Source organism: Pseudophryne corroboree, chromosome 8 (assembly GCF_028390025.1).
Source record: "Pseudophryne corroboree isolate aPseCor3 chromosome 8, aPseCor3.hap2, whole genome shotgun sequence".
Taxonomy (NCBI): domain Eukaryota; kingdom Metazoa; phylum Chordata; class Amphibia; order Anura; family Myobatrachidae; genus Pseudophryne; species Pseudophryne corroboree.
Genome location: NC_086451.1, coordinates 290,431,093 through 290,450,651, shown reverse-complemented (window position 1 = coordinate 290,450,651; position 19,559 = coordinate 290,431,093). Strand labels below are relative to the sequence as shown.

The window sequence follows — 19,559 nt, the reverse complement described above, 5'->3', positions numbered from 1 at the left end:
AATAGTGTACTCAGGGGGACATTTACTAAGCAGTGATAAGATCGGAGAAGTGAACCAGTGGAGAAGTTTCCCCATCAACCAATTAGCAGCTCTGTATAATTTTATAGTATGCAAATTATAGATGTTACTTCAGTGCTGATTGGTTGCCATGGGCACTTCTCCACTTGCTCACTTCTCCGCTCTTATCACTGCTTAGTAAATGTCCCCCTCAGTCCCCAATCTGGGTACTAAGTCTGCGACCCGACTAAGCGTGACATTTGCGATAAGGGCGCGGTGTGCTGGCTCAGTAATACCTCTGTGTCTCCCTGGAAGGGCTCTTAGGGGGTCATTCCGAGTTGCTCGCTCGTTGCCGATTTTCGCAACGGAGCATTTAAGGCAAAAATGCGCATGGTACGCAGCGCGCATGCGCTAAGTATTTTAGCACAAAACTTAGTAGATTTACTCACGTCCGAACGAAGAATTTCCATCGTTGAAGTGATCGGAGTGTGAGTGACAGGAAGTGGGTGTTTCTGGGCGGAAACTGACTGTTTTCTGGGAGTGTGCGGAAAAACGCAGGCGTGCCAGAATAAAACGCGGGAGTGTCTGGAGAAACGGGGGAGTGGCTGGCCGAACGCAGGGCGTTTGTGACGTCAAACCAGGAACAAAACGGGCTGAGCTGATCGCAGTATAGGAGTAAGTCTCGAGCTACTCAGAAACTGCTAAGAAATTTCTATTCGCAATTCTGCTAATCTTTCATTCGCAATTCTGCTAAGATACACTCTCAGAGGGCGGCGGCCTAGCGTGTGCAATGCTGCTAAAATCTGCTAGCGAGCGAACAACTCGGAATGAGGGCCTTAGTGCGTTAATTGTGCTCTTAACCTTTCCCTGTGTGTGTGTGTGTGTGTGTGTGTGTGTGTGTGTGTGTGTGTGTGTGTGTGTGTGTGTGCTGTCACATTTACAATGTCAGGCAAAGAGTGTGTTTCATGTACAGCAGGGTGTTCCTCTTCCCCATGGGGCTCACTACTGTGTACTCCATGTAGTGCACCTTCCCAGGCTAGCAGGGCTGAACCAGCATGGCTGGATTCTATTAAAGGAATGATCTCCCATATTTATACTAAATTGTCCTGCGATGAGAAAGAGACACAATACTTAAGACAATCTGTGTATGAGTTTATGAACCGAGACTCAGTCCCCAAAACATCGTCTCAGACCCCTACCATTTGTCCGCAAAATCGTACTCTGTCCCATATCCTCCGGACTCCAGGAAAGGCATGGAAGGCCTATCCTATACAGGAGAGGCCTTATTTAGAGATGAACTAGACCACAGGTTCTCAAACTCGGTCCTCAGGACCCCACACAGTACATGTTTTGCAGGTCTCCTCACAGAATCATAAGTGAGATAATTAGCTCCACGTGCGGACCTTTTAAACGGTGTCAGTGAGTAATTAATACACCTGTGCACTTGCTGGGTTACCTGCAAAACATGCACTGTGTGGGGTCCTGAGGACCGAGTTTGAGAACCTATGAACTAGACAAATGGATCTCCAAAGCTACTGTGGGTAAGTCTACGTATCTTCTTCTGCAGCTCCCCCAGCCAGGAAGGCCTGCTCGGTACCTAATCTACAGTCCTTTCGGACTGCCAAGTTTAAGAGCAAAACCAGAGGTTCTTCAACAGCCACCAGAGGCGCGCTAGAGGTAAGCCACGCAAACCAGCAGCTGTCTGTTCTCAGGAACAGAGCTCTAGCTCTGCTTTCTCAAAGCCTTCAGCATGACAGTGGACCGCGATGCCTGGAAGACTGGCATGTGGGAGCCCGACTAAAGTTTTTCAGACACATCTGGATAACATCATGCCAGGATCTCTGGGTCATAGATCTTATTTCCCAGGGCTACAGACTGTAGTTTCAGGAGCTCCCACCTCACAGATTCTTCAAATCAGGCTTACCTGTTTCCAAGAGGCAACTATAACCTTACAGGATGCCATTCAAAAACTGGTACAGACTCAGGTCATTGTTCCAGTTCCACATCATCTCCAAAACAAGGGATATTATTCCAACTTGTTTGTAGTACCAAAACCGGACGGTTCGGTAAGGCCGATTTTAAATCTAAAATCGTTAAACCCGTACTTACGAGTGTTCAAATTCAAGATTGAGTCTCAGAGAGAGGTGATCTCTGGTCTGGAGGAGGGGGGAATTCCTAGTGTCTCTGGATATCAAAGATGCATACCTTCACATTCCTATCTGGCCGCCTCACCAGGCTTATCTACGGTTTGCGCTGCAGGACTGTCACTACCAATTCCAGGCCCTGCCACTTTGTCTTTCCCGGCACCGAGGGTGTTCACCAAGGTGATGGCAGAGATTATGTTTCTCCTTCGCAAGTAGGGAGTGAACATAATTCCTTACCTGGACGTCCAGGGAAAGGTTGTTGGATAGCATTGGTCTCACAACCAAACTACTCCTGGATCACGGGTGGATTCTAAATCTTCCGAAATCTCACTTAGAGCCAACTCTGAGGCTCCCATTTCTGGGAATGATACTGGACACTGAGTCGCAGAACATTTTTCTTCCGATGGAAAAGGCATTGGTAATCCAGTCGATGGTTCGGGATGTCCTGAAGCTAACCCAGACATCGGTGCATCTATGCATTCGCCTACTGGGGAAAATGGTGGCCTCTTACGAGGCACTTCAGTGTGGAAGGTTTCACGCAAGACCCTTCCAGCTCGATCTGTTGGACAAATGGTCTGGATCACATCTTTACATGCACCAGAGGATCCGTCTGTCGCCAAAGGCCAGGATCTCCCTTCTGTGGCGGCTACAGACTCTTCACCTAATCGAGGGCCGACAGTTCGGGATTCAGAATTGGATTCTGCTAACCACAGACGCAAGCCTCAGAGGTTGGGGAGCAGTCACCCAGGGGTTCAGTTTTAAGGAAGATGGTCAAGTCAGGAAGTCATCCTTCCAATCAACATTCTGGAACTCTGCGCTATATACCACGCCCCTTCGGCAGGCCTCATATCTTCTTCACGATCGTGCCATTCAGGTTCAGTCTGATAATGTGACTGCAGTGACGCACATAAACAGACAGGGCGGAACGAAAAGCAGAGCAGCAATGTCAGAGGTATCAAAAATTCTCCTGTGGGCAGAAAAACACGCTGTGTTGTCGGCGGTCTTCATTCTGGGAGTAGACAACTGGGAAGCAGACTTCCGCAGCAGACACAATCTGCACCCGGGGGAGTGGAGCCTTCACCCGGAGGTGTTCAGGTGCTTGACGCATCGATGGGGATGTCCACAAATCAACATGATGGTCTCTTGTCTCAACAAGAAGCTCAAGCAGTACTGTTCAAGGCAGTGGTGGTGGACGCTCTGACGACTCCATGGGTCTATCAGATGGTGTACGTGTTCCTTCCACTTCCGCTGATGCCAGGAATTCTGAAAAGAATAAAAAGGGAAAAGGTTTAAGCAATTCTTATTGCTCCGGACTGGCCAAGAAGGGCCTGGTACGCGGACCTTCTGGAGTTGCTCCTGAAAGATACGTGGCTTCTTCCTCTTGGCGAGGTTCTTCTGCAACAGGGCCCGTTCATCTATCAAGACTTAACACGGTTACGTTTAACGGCATGGAAGTTGATTCTAGCCAGGAGAGGCATCCCTGACAAGGTCATCCCGACTATGATCCAAGCCAGGAAGGGGGTAACTTCTAAACGTTACCATTGTATTTGGAAGTAATACGTCTCTTGGTGTGAGAGCAGAAACTATTCTGCGGTAGAATTTCATCTAGGACGTGTCCTGCTTTTTCTGCAGTCTGGTATGAATGTGGGTCTACGTCTGGGCTCCATAAAAGTCCAGATTTGGGCCTTCTCCATTTTCTTTCAGAAACAATTGGCTTCTCTACCTGAGGTCCAGACGTTCTTGAAAGGTGTTCTGCACATCCAGCCTCCCTTTGTGCTTCCCATGGCACCTTGGGATCTCAATTTGGTGCTGCAGTTTCAATCACATTGGTTTGAACCATTACAGGAGGTAGATGTAAAATATCTTGCGTGGAAGACCGTCACACTGTTGGCCTTTGCATCAGTAAGACGTGTGTCGGAGCTGGGGGCATTATGTCACATGAGCTCCTATTTTTTTTTTTCCATGAGGACAGAGCTGAACTCTGGACTCGTCAGCAATTTCTTCCTAAGGTGGTGTCTGTGTTTCACATCAGCCACCCCATTGTGGTTCCCGTTGTTACCAACACCTCTGGTACTTCAAAGTGAGGGTGTATGTGAAGAGAACAGCTCGTCACAGGAAATCGAACTCGCTGTTTGTTCTTTGCGATCTCAATAAGATTGGATGTCCTGCTTCAAAGCAATCCATTGCGCGCTGGATCAGGCTTACTATCCGGCATGCTTATGCCACGGCAGGATTGGCAGTTCCTAAATCTGTACAGGACCACTCGACTAGGTCGGTGGGTTCTTCTTGTGCGGCTGCCCGGTGTGTCTCGGCCTTACAGCTCTGCCAAGCAGCTACTTGGTCAGGTTCGAACCCGTTTACAAAGTTCTACAAGTTCGATACTTTGGCCTCTGAGGGCCTTCAGTTTGGTCAATCAGTTCTGCAGGAATCTCAGCACTCTCCCTCCCGGTTTGGGAGCTTTGGTACTTCCCCATGGTACTAAATGTATTCCCAGTATCCTCTAGGACGTGAGAGAAAATAGAATTTTAATAACCTACCGGTAAATCCTTTTCTCATAGGCCCTCATTCCGAGTTGTTCGCTCGTTATTTTCCTTCGCATCGGTGCGATTTTCCGCTAACTGCGCATGCGCAATGTTCGCACTGCGGCTGCGTCAAGTAAATTTGCTAAGAAGTTTGGTATTTTACTCACGGCATTACGAGGTTTTCTCTATCGTCCTAGTGGATGCTGGGGTTCCTGAAAGGACCATGGGGAATAGCGGCTCCGCAGGAGACAGGGCACAAAAAGTAAAGCTTTTCCAGATCAGGTGGTGTGCACTGGCTCCTCCCCCTATGACCCTCCTCCAGACTCCAGTTAGATTTTTGTGCCCGGCCGAGAAGGGTGCAATTCTAGGTGGCTCTCATAAAGAGCTGCTTAGAGAAAGTTTAGCTTAGGTTTTTTATTTTACAGTGATTCCTGCTGGCAACAGGATCACTGCAACGAGGGACAGAGGGGAGAAGAAGTGAACTCACCTGCGTGCAGGATGGATTGGCTTCTTGGCTACTGGACATCAGCTCCAGAGGGACGATCACAGGTACAGCCTGGATGGTCACCGGAGCCGCGCCGCCGGCCCCCTTGCAGATGCTGAAGTAAGAAGAGGTCCAGAATCGGCGGCTGAAGACTCCTGCAGTCTTCTAAAGGTAGCGCACAGCACTGCAGCTGTGCGCCATTTTCCTCTCAGCACACTTCACACGCAGTCACTGAGGGTGCAGGGCGCTGGGGGGGGGCGCCCTGGGAGGCAAATGTAAACCTATATAAAGGCTAAAAATACCTCACATATAGCCCCCAGAGGCTATATGGAGATATTTAACCCCTGCCTGTATTCACAAAATAGCGGGAGACGAGCCCGCCGAAAAAGGGGCGGGGCCTATCTCCTCAGCACACGGCGCCATTTCCTCTCACAGCTCCGCTGGTCAGGACGGCTCCCAGGTCTCTCCCCTGCACTGCACTACAGAAACAGGGTAAAACAGAGAGGGGGGGCAAATTTAATGGCAATATCTTGATATATATAAAGCAGCTATAAGGGAGCACTTATTATAAGGCTATCCCTGTCATATATAGCGCTTTTTGGTGTGTGCTGGCAGACTCTCCCTCTGTCTCCCCAAAGGGCTAGTGGGTCCTGTCTTCGTTTAGAGCATTCCCTGTGTGTCTGCTGTGTGTCGGTACGTGTGTGTCGACATGTATGAGGACGATATTGGTGTGGAGGCGGAGCAATTGCCAAATATGGGGATGTCACCTCCTAGGGGGTCGACACCAGAATGGATACCTTTATTTATGGAATTACGGGATAGTGTCAACACGCTAAAGCAGTCGTTTGACGACATGAGGCGGCCGGACAATCAATTAGTGCCTGTCCAGGCGCCTCAAACACCGTCAGGGGCTGTAAAACGCCCTTTGCCTCAGTCGGTCGACACAGACCCAGACACAGGCACTGATTCCAGTGGTGACGGTGACGAATCAACCGTATTTTCCAGTAGGGCCACACGTTATATGATTTTGGCAATGAAGGAGGCGTTACATTTAGCTGATACTACAGGTACCACTAAACAGGGTATTATGTGGGGTGTGAAAAAACTACCTATAGTTTTTCCTGAATCAGAAGAATTAAATGACGTGTGTGATGAAGCGTGGGTTGCCCCTGATAAAAAGCTGATAATTTCAAAGAAATTATTGGCATTATACCCTTTCCCGCCAGAGGTTAGGGAGCGCTGGGAAACACCTCCTAGGGTGGACAAGGCGCTAACACGCTTATCAAAACAAGTGGCGTTACCTTCTCCTGAGACGGCCGCACTTAAAGATCCATCAGATAGGAGGATGGAAAATATCCAAAAAAGTATATACACACATGCAGGTGTTATACTACGACCAGCTATAGCGACTGCCTGGATGTGCAGTGCTGGGGTAGTTTGGTCAGAGTCCCTGATTGAAAATATTGATACCCTGGACAGGGACAATATTTTACTGTCGTTAGAACAAATAAAGGATGCATTTCTTTATATGCGTGATGCACAGAGGGATATCTGCACACTGGCATGACGGGTAAGTGCTATGTCCATTTCGGCCAGAAGAGCTTTATGGACGCGACAGTGGACAGGCGATGCGGATTCAAAACGGCATATGGAAGTTTTGCCGTATAAAGGGGAGGAGTTATTTGGAGTCGGTCTATCAGATTTGGTGGCCACGGCTACAGCCGGGAAATCCACCTTTCTACCTCAAGTCACTCCCCAACAGAAAAAGGCACCGACTTTTCAACCGCAGCCCTTTCGTTCCTTTAAAAATAAGAGAGCAAAGGGCTATTCATATCTGCCACGAGGCAGAGGTCGAGGGAAGAAACAGCAACAGGCAGCTCCTTCCCAGGAACAGAAGCCCTCCCCGGCTTCTACAAAAGCCTCAGCATGACGCTGGGGCTTCTCAAGCGGACTCGGGGACGGTGGGAGGTCGTCTCAAAAATTACAGCGCGCAGTGGGCTCACTCGCAGGTAGATCCCTGGATCCTGCAGATAATATCTCAGGGGTACAGGTTGGAATTAGAGACAGATCCACCTCGCCGTTTCCTGAAGTCTGCTTTACCAACGTCCCCTTCCGAAAGGGAGACGGTTTTGGAAGCCATTCACAAGCTGTACTCTCAGCAGGTGATAGTCAAGGTACCTCTTCTACAACAAGGGAAGGGGTATTATTCCACTCTATTTGTGGTACCGAAGCCGGATGGCTCGGTAAGGCCTATTCTAAATCTGAAGTCCTTGAACCTGTACATAAAGAAGTTCAAGTTCAAGATGGAGTCACTCAGAGCAGTGATAGCGAACCTGGAAGAAGGGGACTTTATGGTATCCTTGGACATCAAGGATGCGTATCTCCACGTTCCAATTTACCCCTCACACCAGGGGTACCTCAGGTTCGTTGTACAAAACTGTCACTATCAGTTTCAGACGCTGCCGTTTGGTTTGTCCACGGCACCTCGGGTCTTTACAAAGGTAATGGCCGAGATGATGATTCTTCTTCGAAGAAAAGGCGTATTAATTATCCCATACTTGGACGATCTCCTAATAAGGGCAAGGTCCAGAGAACAGCTAGAGATGGGATTAGCAATATCTCAAGAGGTGCTAAAGCAGCACGGATGGATTCTGAATATTCCAAAATCCCAATTAATGCCGACAACTCGTCTGCTGTTCCTAGGGATGATTCTGGACACGGTTCAGAAAAAGGTTTTTCTTCCCGAGGAAAAAGCCAAGGAGTTATCCGACCTGGTCAGGAATCTCCTAAAACCAGGAAAGGTGTCTGTACATCAATGCACGCATCTTCAGATGCACCTGCGGATAACCCTGTCTCCAAGGACAAGGGTATCTCTTCTGTGGTGGTTGCAGAGGGCTCATCTATTGGAGGGCCGCAGATTCGGCATACAGGATTGGATCCTGGTGACCACGGACGCCAGCCTGAGAGGCTGGGGAGCAGTCACACAAGGAAGAAACTTCCAGGGAGTGTGGTCGAGCCTGGAAAAGTCTCTTCACATAAACATTCTGGAACTAAGAGCAATCTACAATGCTCTAAGCCAGGCGGAACCTCTGCTTCAAGGAAGACCGGTGTTGATCCAGTCGGACAACATCACGGCAGTCGCCCATGTAAACAGACAGGGCGGCACAAGAAGCAGGAGTGCAATGGCAGAAGCTGCCAGGATCCTTCGCTGGGCGGAGAATCACGTGATAGCGCTGTCAGCAGTGTTCATCACGGGAGTGGACAACTGGGAAGCAGACTTCCTCAGCAGACACGATCTTCACCCGGGAGAGTGGGGACTTCATCCAGAAGTTTTCCACATGCTAATAAACCGTTGGGAAAGACCAATGGTGGACATGATGGCGTCTCGCCTCAACAAAAAAAACAGGTATTGCGCCAGGTCAAGAGATCCGCAGGCAATAGCTGTGGACGCGCTGGTAACACCTTGGGTGTACCAGTCGGTGTATGTGTTTCCTCCTCTGCCTCTCATACCAAAGGTATTGAGAATCATACGGCAAAGCGGAGTAAGAACGATACTAGTGGCTCCGGATTGGCCAAGAAGGTCTTGGTACCCGGAACTTCAAGAGATGGTCACGGACGATCCGTGGCCTCTACCTCTAAGACAGGACCTGCTTCAGCAGGGACCGTGTCTATTCCAAGACTTACCGCGGCTGCGTTTGACGGCATGGCGGTTGAACGCCAGATCCTAAAAGGAAAAGGCATTCCAGAAGAAGTCATTCCTACCTTGATTAAGGCAAGAAAGGAAGTCACCGCGAAGCATTATCACCGCATTTGGCGGAAATATGTTGCGTGGTGCGAGGATCGGAGTGCTCCGACGGAGGAATTTCAACTGGGTCGTTTCCTACATTTCCTGCAATCAGGATTGTCTATGGGTCTCAAATTGGGATCTATTAAGGTTCAAATTTCGGCCCTGTCAATATTCTTCCAAAAAGAATTGGCCTCAGTTCCTGAGGTCCAGACTTTTGTCAAAGGAGTACTGCATATACAGCCTCCTGTGGTGCCTCCGGTGGCACCGTGGGATCTAAATGTAGTTTTAGATTTCTTCAAATCCCATTGGTTTGAACCACTAAAAAATGTGGATTTGAAATATCTCACATGGAAAGTGACTATGTTACTGGCCCTGGCGTCCGCCAGGAGAGTATCTGAACTGGCGGCTTTATCTTATAAAAGCCCTTATTTAATTTTCCATTCGGATAGGGCAGAGCTGCGGACGCGTCCGCATTTTCTCCCTAAGGTGGTATCAGCGTTTCACCTGAACCAGCCTATTGTAGTGCCTGCGGCTACAAGCGACTTGGAGGACTCCAAGTTGTTGGACGTTGTCAGAGCTTTAAAAATATACATTTCAAGGACGGCTGGAGTCAGAAAATCTGACTCGCTGTTTATACTGTATGCACCCAACAAGTTGGGTGCGCCTGCTTCTAAGCAGTCGATTGCTCGTTGGATTTGTAACACAATTCAACTTGCACATTCTGTGGCAGGCCTGCCACAGCCTAAATCTGTTAAGGCCCATTCCACAAGGAAGGTGGGCTCATCTTGGGCGGCTGCCCGAGGGGTCTCGGCATTACAACTCTGCCGAGCAGCTACGTGGTCAGGGGAGAACACGTTTGTAAAATTCTACAAATTTGATACCCTGGCAAAGGAGGACCTTGAGTTCTCTCATTCGGTGCTGCAGAGTCATCCGCACTCTCCCGCCCGTTTGGGAGCTTTGGTATAATCCCCATGGTCCTTTCAGGAACCCCAGCATCCACTAGGACGATAGAGAAAATAAGAATTTACTTACCGATAATTCTATTTCTCGGAGTCCGTAGTGGATGCTGGGCGCCCATCCCAAGTGCGGATTATCTGCAATACTTGTACATAGTTATTGTTAACTAATTCGGGTTATTGTTTAGGGAGCCATCTTTCAGAGGCTCCTCTGTTATCATACTGTTAACTGGGTTTAGATCACAAGTTGTACGGTGTGATTGGTGTGGCTGGTATGAGTCTTACCCGGGATTCAAAATCCTCCCTTATTGTGTACGCTCGTCCGGGCACAGTACCTAACTGGAGTCTGGAGGAGGGTCATAGGGGGAGGAGCCAGTGCACACCACCTGATCTGGAAAAGCTTTACTTTTTGTGCCCTGTCTCCTGCGGAGCCGCTATTCCCCATGGTCCTTTCAGGAACCCCAGCATCCACTACGGACTCCGAGAAATAGAATTATCGGTAAGTAAATTCTTATTTTTTCTTCGTTCTGGTGATCGGAGTGTGATTGACAGGAAGTGGGTGTTTCTGGGCGGAAACTGAACGTTTTATGGGGGTGTGTGAAAAAACGCTGGATGTGGCTGGAGAAACGGGGGAGTGCCTGGGCGAACGCTGGGTGTGTTTGTGACGTCAAACCAGGAACGCAACTCACTGAACTGATCGCAGTGGCAGAGTAAGTCTCGAGCTACGCAGAAACTGCTTAGAAATTTCTATTCGCAATTTTGCGAATCTTTCGTTCGCAATTCTGCTAAGCTAAGATTCACTCCCAGAGGGCGGCGGCTTAGCGTGTGCACTGCTGCGAAAAGCGGCTAGTGAGCGAACAACTCGGAATGAGGGCCATAGTCCGTAGAGGATACTGGGCTCCCGCCCAGTGCTTCGTTCTTCCTACACTGTTACTTGGTTAAGTATTCTGGTTTGTTCAGCTGTTGCTGTTCCTGTTTCAAGTTCGGTTAGCATAGCTTTTCTCTTGTTTGTGTGTGCTGGTTCGGAATCTCACCACTATCCTTTTATCCTTCTCTCAAAGTATGTCCGTCTCCTCGGGCACAGTTTCTTAGACTGAGTCTGGTAGGAGGGGCATAGGGGGAGGAGCCAGCCCACACTATCAAACTCTTAAAGTGCCCTTGGCTCCTAGTGGACCCATCTATACCCCATGGTACTAAATGGATCCCCAGTATCCTCTACGGACTACGAGAAAAGGATTTACCAGTAGGTTATTAAAATCCTATTTTTATTGTTTGAACTGCAGCATGTACAATCCATATCTGACTCCCAATTCATTGTTTCATTGTGTTTTTCCTTTCAGGATACTGTTCAAAAAAGTAAAAGCTTTATTAGGAGGGAATGTGCGCATGATGCTGTGTGGCGGTGCTCCTTTATCTCCACAGACCCAGAGATTTATGAATATCTGTTTCTGCTGTCCCGTCGGCCAAGGTTATGGATTAACAGAAACATGCGGAGCTGGTACTATCACTGAAGGTGAATACGCCTCTGTAGGCACTGCCAGTAAGACTTGGGTAACAATGCTTTGTTTAATGATTAGTAACCGCTTCCTACTACTAAATTTGGTTACAGAAAAATATACAACAATAATACTTCACTTCCTGCTACTAGCAGTTAACAAATGCCGCAGGCAGTAGTTTTAATCTTTCTCGAATATATAAATCAAACTATTTGTCTTGACTGCACAGTAGTAATGTAAGCTTTTATGTTGTTTACATTCACTATAATTTAGAATTCAAATGAAAGCAATTAAGTTTTTTTTCTACACAAGCATAGCAGTCTGTGTTGGAAGCATCTCTCCTAGGGATGAAACATCAAAAGAAAACATTGGTAATACCGATGTTTTTAGTGTTGGTCAAGAAAATAGTTTACTCCTAAACACTAATTCGGGAACACTGATTGTTCCCCATTTTAAACAGTGTTTTTACTAGTTAGACGTGAACTAGCTACTTAACACTCAAGCAAGGGATTTGAAGACCAAACATATTTAAACTCTGATCTTGTGAGCTATAAGTTACAATGTAATTCATGTGTACCTTGTCACTCAGTTAAAGCACCCTGTATTTAAAACACTCAGTGCTCAGTGGAGGACTCCAACTCCCAACCTCATACATCATAGTCAAACACTTAACGCATGAGCTATTTTGCTCCTGTGTTGCAAACATTAATTCTAGTTATATGAAGCTAGTTGTAATGGTCAGTTTAATCAGTAGGCTTAACTGAAGGGTGCACATATTTCCTGTACATACAGACTTGGCGGCTAGGAGCAGGAGCCATTCAAATGAGCCTGTCTGCCTGCTTACCCCCTACCCCCTTCAAATACATTGAGCATTGATTTAGCATTGCTTCATTACCATTCGAGGGATAGCCATCAGAATCAATCCATCAATGGTTCCGGTAAAACATTATTTGATTCCCATCCCTAATCACGCCCTATAAATATGTTCAGCAAGAGAGATACTGATTTTTGTGCAGTATCCACATGGACCACAAAGTAACAGTGACAAAAAAGTTATTGGGTGAAAATGCTTTAAGTAATGTCATTTTCTGCAGCAGGGTACATTGGTATCAACAGGGAAACACCGGGGTGTTGAGTGGATCTTGATCCAGAAGCACCAACAGGCTAAATCTTTAGGCTGTCCCAGGATGCATTGGGGCCTCCTCTATAACTCCACCTCCAGGCACTGAGAGCTCATTTTCGAGTTGGTGCCTGCAGCAGCAGGTCACCTAACAGGAGGGCTGCACTGGGCAGCCCTTTAAAAGCTTTTTCTATGAAGATTTCTTCTCTGGGCTGTCAGCGCTGTATGTCAGGGTGACACTTCAGCGCTGCAGCTCCATCACCTCCTAAGTGGCGTCGCATACTCCTGGTTCGCATAGCTGCTACGGGGAGGAGGTAAACTCAGCCTATTTTCTCTGCATATTTGTATTTAATAATGGGTGCTACCCTTCAGGTTGCTGTATTCCGTCTACATGCATGCATGCAGTTCACGTCATTTATATTCTCTGGCATGTTCAGATTTGATAAACTTTTTTCTTTTCTCTTCAGTATGTGATTACAGCACTGGCAGAGTGGGTGCTCCTCTTACCTGCTGTGAAATTAAACTGCGAGACTGGTTGGAAGGTAGGCCACTTCTGGTTAATGTTATGGTGTCTTGTAAATAGAGCTGTGTTTTTTTACTCTTGCGGTTCATTTACTAACTCTGCATGAAGGTACAAAATGTGTACTGAACTGTAGCTACCAATCTGCAATTTATGTAGTTGAATTTAAACAATAAAATATAGTTTGGTTCAGTGGAGCTAATTCAGTGAGGATCGCTGATGTGATCCTTATTGCATTTCCCCGATGTTTGAGTCCTTTCTGTGTATATGCAGAACGGGTCCTGTGATCGCGGCACAGATATGTGAATGCCTATGTCTGATTGACAGGCGCGTGCTGCCGGTGTTTGGGAAACTGGGTGTTTGTCGTCTCCGTTTTCCGGGAGTGCTGTGCCAAGGACTGCAACGCGAGATGCAGTTACCTTGGCCTCGTAAGCTGCACAGTGACTGCAAGGCTGAGCAAGCTTAAGCTTACTCAGCCTGTCGTCACAGATGAACATCGCAACCGATGGTCGCGATCCTAAATGCATGAGGAGGTGGTATGCACCGCCTCCTGCATTTGCATTGCTAAGGACTGCAATTGCACAGCTGCTGCGAGCAGCTTTGCATTTGCAATCCTTACTGAATAGGCCCAGAGTTGATAAATGAGGTCTATTGTATTCTTTTGTTCTGTGTAAATTGGTAGCAATGAGAGTCTTCAGTAATATATAGGGACAGATGAGTGTACACGCCTAGGAGAATAGGGGGTTCTGGAGTTCTTTCTCACATGATTCTACAGTGGTGGGAAGTGCTGGGAAGACCAGATCCGTGTACGGGAAGGTGAGGACTTGAGTATATGTGACAAAGGGAGAATACAGAAAGCCTATGTAAGATGTAGGGAGGTGGGTGTATTTTGTAATCTGTTATCAGGGGAGAGATACATGCAGTAGTACCATGCACACTTTTGCTACATGTCTCTTGATGTGCGTGTCAGCCACTTAATATACACGTGACATGTGACTTGTCCAGTTTACAGTCCCCCAGATTTTCCTAATCTATCAAAGTGGTGAGTAACTGGTGCCATCATTCCTCTGCTGTCATAAAGCTAATAATGAGTTCTGTGCTCCATGAATGGAAAAATACAAATAATTTGGTGTTACGGAGTTCCCAAATATTATTTTTGCATATTTTGTATGTCTTTCATAAAGAAGAATGTAATGTTAATATTTGTTTATTTTGTGTAGTATTTATTTTCGATCTATCTGGTTAGAAGACGAAAGAAATGAAGAGGGTGAGGGTGGAATAGATCCAGACAGCTGGGGCCTCGCTGTTATGGTGTAGTCTTGAGATTAGGGCACCTAGGTAACTAGAAAAGGCAGGAAAGTCATGCTTAGGATGAGTTTGGTCTAAGTGCAGTCTTGGCACAGGCAGGGCTGTGTGGGTGTAGATATCAGGAGGGTGTTAGGTTAACACTGGCGGTGCAGGGTTCCACAGAACAAACCTCTTCTGGTATAATGGATTCATTTTGAACAGAAAACCTTTGTGTCAAATCCTGTTCAAGTGTCCCAACATTTTATTTATTGAGGTCTCTAAACTTTTTTGTAAACGCTCTTATTGAAAATATCTTCTAGTTGTGAGCTGTACGCACCTGTTGTGGCACAGCTATCAATCATTGGTCAGGTCTCTCTGATGAGATAAGGTAAATAACACATTTGCATTATAGTGTTTTCCCACATAAGCATTTGTAAATAAAGAATAGGCAGAATACACGCAAGCTTCAATACAAAAGCTGAATCTTCTCATTTCTGGTGAAACCTTGCTTATGTGCCTCTTCTCTTTCTGATGTATGGTTGCTTTGTAGCAGTGTTCTGCTGATGTTGTCTTAGTTCTGGTATCAACTTCTTTTCCTGTATTATTAGGACACAACAAAACTGCCTTCCTGGCAGGCTTTGTGTGACTGGCACTGTTATGTACATGCAGTCAATAGGCTCTACCTCAACTTTATTGTGCCTTTAAATAACCTCATCTGATTATAAATATGACAGTCACAATACTTCTGCTGTGTCAGATTATGCTTGCTATGCAATACAGAAAGGGGGTCTTCCTGCCCTAAGCACAGTCAGGGGCTGAATGAGCGACTACTTCCTGTCACTGGAAGCACATGTACTACACCAATTAGCAATGCACTCTGTAAATGGCCTCTTGGGGAAACTTCATTGTGCAGCGTTGCATTCAGTAGCAGATGCTCAATGCATCCATACAGATTGGTGTTTGTATTTGATAAAGATTAATGCTTTAACGCCACATCATGTGGAGTATTATTCATAGCTACTTTCAGTTTCCAAATCCCACACAAAATATGCTGAATAAGTTCAACGGGGTCTCTGGCAAACACCTTGTGTACACAGTGGAAGTTGCCCAATACAATTTTAGATGGCACCAGATGGTAGAAAGGTGGATTTTATCTAGAAAATAGAGAACAAAACTCCCCAGCACACTGCTGTTAACCAATGTATAAATAAAATGCTGTTGTCTTTGTTACACAAATTTGCAAATATATGCTAACTTGTGTTGGGATCTCGCCACTTCCCAACACCTCTGGTAATAGCAGTCCTAAGTCTCTGTATTGGGTCATGCATTCAAGTGTTTTGAAATGAAGGGCAAATTTACCAGTAGATACACCAGAGCCATCCAATAAAGCATAGGTCTTTAACCTGTGGCTCCTCAACTGCTGTGCCCTGCATGCCCTGCCTCAGTTTTAGCATGCCTTAATAGCAAAACTGTGGCATGGCATGCAGGGATGTGTAGTTCCACAGCAGCTGGAGGGCCACAGGATGAAGACCCATGCAATAAGGTATTACAAGGGTCAGCATACCAGTGTGACCCCATACATGCCTCACATATATGGGCCACAATGCACAAAGGGAGAGTGATTCCATATATTTATTTATTTATTTTTTGTGGGGGAAGGGGGGGGGGGGGGGGGTTGCGGCCACAGCTCCTGTCTAAAGTGAATGAGCTATTCAATTGTTTGTGCCACTGGGAGAGAGTGCATCGGCACCTTAACTCATCATGGATGTCGCACCTATGTGCACTGCACACCCGTGGCACAAACAATTGAATAGCTCCCGTAGCTTTAGACTGGCACTGCAGTTGCAAACAAATAATTGAATTTGGCTTTTGGGGTACTTCTCTGGCAAGTTAGAAACACCACCGTAACAAAAAATTCTACTATACAAATGTTTTACAGTGCTATAACTAAATTTGTTTTTCTTCTGCCCCCCCCCCCCCCCCCCCCCTTCCCCTTTCTTCTGATTGTTTCATAGGAGGCTATACGAATCGAGACAAACCACACCCACGGGGAGAGATTGTCATTGGAGGATACAATGTTTCAATGGGATATTTTCAAAATGAAGAAAAAAGCTTAGAGGATTTCTGTGTGGATGAAAATGGGCAGAGGTGGTTCTGTACTGGAGACATCGGTGAGATCCACCCAGATGGCTGCTTGCAGATAATTGGTATGTCATCCAGCTGTACGAATATAGCTGTCATTTTTATACATTGCAAAAACTAAACTTGCCTTTGTGTAACTTTCATTTACAGATCGGAAGAAGGATCTGGTGAAGCTGCAAGCTGGAGAATATGTGTCTTTGGGCAAAGTGGAAGCTGCTTTGAAAAACTGTCCACTCATTGACAATATCTGTGCTTACGCCAACAGGTAGCCACCCCCTTCCTTAGTTTAAAAAAAAAAAAAAAACATGACGTTATGCTTACTTGGGATCATATGTACTTGTCTCTGTCCATCAAAGTTCCTTGGTCACATTTCAGTAGGTACTAGACATTGTAGAAATTATGGCCCTCATTCCGAGTTGTTCGCTCGCTAGCTGCTTTTAGCAGCATTGCACACGCTAAGCCGCCGCCTACTGGGAGTGTATTTTAGCATACCAGAATTGCGAACGAAAGATTAGCAGAATTGCGAATAGAACATTCTTAGCAGTTTCTGAGTAGCTCGAGACTTACTCCTACACTGCGATCAGTTCAGTCAGTTTCGTTCCTGGTTTGACGTCACAAACACACCCAGCGTTCGCCCAGACACTCCCCCGTTTCTTCAGACACTCCCGCGTTTTTCCCAGAAACGCCAGTGTTTTTTCGCACACTACCAGAAAACGTCCAGTTTCCGCCCAGAAACACCCACTTCCTGTCAATCACACTACGATCACCAGAACGATGAAAAATCCTTGTTAGGCCGTGAGTAAAATACCAAACTTTTGTGCTAATTTACTTGGCGCAGGCGCACTGCGAACATTGCGTATGCGCAGTTTGCGACTAATCGCTCCGTAGCGGAACAAGATAACGAGTGAACAACTCGGAATTATCCCCCATATACGTTATTAGCCCACTTTCCTTGATCTCACTAAAGTGTATTTAGTACGCTACATTTCAGAACATTCATGAACATATAAAGCATAGGTGATATAAAATTATCTCAAATTATTTATCAATTTGAAAGCTGTATGGGATCTTATTTCAAACGTATGTTCCGAAATGTATTGCGACAGCCAATCTGGTGCTATTTTATTATTTTCTCTGACGTCCTAGTGGATGCTGGGAACTCCGTAAGGACCATGGGGGAATAGACGGGCTCCGAAGGAGACTGGGCACTCTAAAAGAAAGATTAGGTACTATCTGGTGTGCACTGGCTCCTCCCTCTATGCCCCTCCTCCAGACCTCAGTTAGATTTCTGTGCCCGGCCGAGCTGGATGCACACTAGGGGCTCTTCTGAGCTCCTAGAAAGAAAGTATATGTTAGGTTTTTTATTTTACAGTGAGACCTGCTGGCAACAGGCTCACTGCAACGAGGGACTAAGGGGAGAAGAAGCGAACCTACCTGCTTGCAGCTAGCTTGGGCTTCTTAGGCTGCTGGACACCATTAGCTCCAGAGGGATCGACCGCAGGACCCGTCCTTGGTGTTCGTTCCCGGAGCCGCGCCGCCGTCCCCCTTACAGAGCCAGAAGCATGAAGATGGTCCGGAAAATCGGCGGCAGAAGACTTCAGTCTTCACCAAGGTAGCGCCCAGCACTGCAGCTGTGCGCCATTGCTCCTCATACACACTTCACACTCCGGTCACTGAGGGTGCAGGGCGCTGGGGGGGGGGCGCCCTAAGCAGCAATAAAAACACCTTGGCTGGCAAAATAATCACAATATATAGCCCCAGAGGCTATATATGTGATAATTACCCCTGCCAGAATCCATAAAAAAGCGGGAGAAAAGTCCACGAAAAAGGGGCGGAGCTATCTCCCTCGGCACACTGGCGCCATTTTCTCTTCACAGTGTAGCTGGAAGACAGCTCCCCAGGCTCTCCCCTGTAGTTTTCAGGCTCAAAGGGTTAAAAAGAGAGGGGGGGCACTAAATTTAGGCGTAATATTGTTTATACAAGCAGCTATTGGGGAAAATTCACTCAGTGATAGTGTTTATCCCTACATTATATAGCGCTCTGGTGTGTGCTGGCATACTCTCTCTCTGTCTCCCCAAAGGGCTGTGTGGGGTCCTGTCCTCAGTCAGAGCATTCCCTGTGTGTGTGCGGTGTGTCGGTACGGCTGTGTCGACATGTTTGATGAGGAGGCTTATGTGGAGACGGAGCAGATGCCGATAAATGGGATGTCGCCCCCTGTGGGCCGACACCAGAGTGGATGGATAGGTGGAAGGTATTAACCGACAGTGTCAACTCCTTACATAAAAGGCTGGATGACGTAACAGCTATGGGACAGCCGGCTTCTCAGCCCGCGCCTGCCCAGGCATCTCAAAGGCCATCAGGGGCTCAAAAACGCCCGCTCCCTCAGATGGCAGACACAGATGTCGACATGGAGTCTGACTCCAGTGTCGACGAGGTTGAGACATATACACAATCCACTAGGAACATCCGTTACATGATCCCGGCAATAAAAAATGTGTTACACATTTCTGACATTAACCCAAGTACCACTAAAAAAGGGTTTTATGTTTGGGGAGAAAAAGCAGGCAGTGTTTTGTTCCCCCATCAAATGAGTGAATGAAGTGTGAAAAAGCGTGGGTTCCCCCGATAAGAAACTGGTAATTTCTAAAAAGTTACTGATGGCGTACCTTTTCCCGCCAGAGGATAAGTTACGCTGGGAGATATCCCCTAGGGTGGATAAGGCGCTCACACGTTTGTCAAAAAAGGCGGCACTGCCGTCTTAGGATACGGCCACTTTGAAGGTACCTGCTGATAAAAAGCAGGAGGCTATCCTGAAGTCTGTATTTACACACTCGGGTACTAGACTGAGACCTGCAGATAGTGCTGCTGCAGCGTGGTCTGTAACCCTGTCAAACAGGGATACTATTTTACGAACATAAGGTGTCGTTTTATATATGAGGGATGCACAGAGGGATATTTTGCCGGCTGGCATCCAGAATTAATGCAATGTCCATTCTGTCAGGAGGGTATTAGAGACCCGACACTGGACAGGTGATGCTGACTTTAAAAGGCACATAGAGCCTTATAAGGGTGAGGAATTGTTTGGGGATGGTCTCTGGGACCTC

The 19,559-nt window shown here is 47.0% G+C and overlaps 1 protein-coding gene across 5 annotated transcripts in view; it reads left to right on the top strand.

The window, feature by feature from the left end:
- ACSL4 (acyl-CoA synthetase long chain family member 4) overlaps nucleotides 1-19,559 on the top strand; it is a 293,951-nt gene that overhangs the window by 244,600 nt on the left and 29,792 nt on the right. For all 5 annotated transcript variants that reach the window (XM_063937299.1, XM_063937298.1, XM_063937301.1 and 2 more), the window contains exons 11-14: nucleotides 11,231-11,403; nucleotides 12,974-13,048; nucleotides 16,329-16,520; nucleotides 16,606-16,720. In XM_063937299.1, the coding sequence (XP_063793369.1) occupies nucleotides 11,231-11,403; nucleotides 12,974-13,048; nucleotides 16,329-16,520; nucleotides 16,606-16,720 (555 nt within the window). The remainder of the gene's footprint in view (nucleotides 1-11,230; nucleotides 11,404-12,973; nucleotides 13,049-16,328; nucleotides 16,521-16,605; nucleotides 16,721-19,559) is intronic.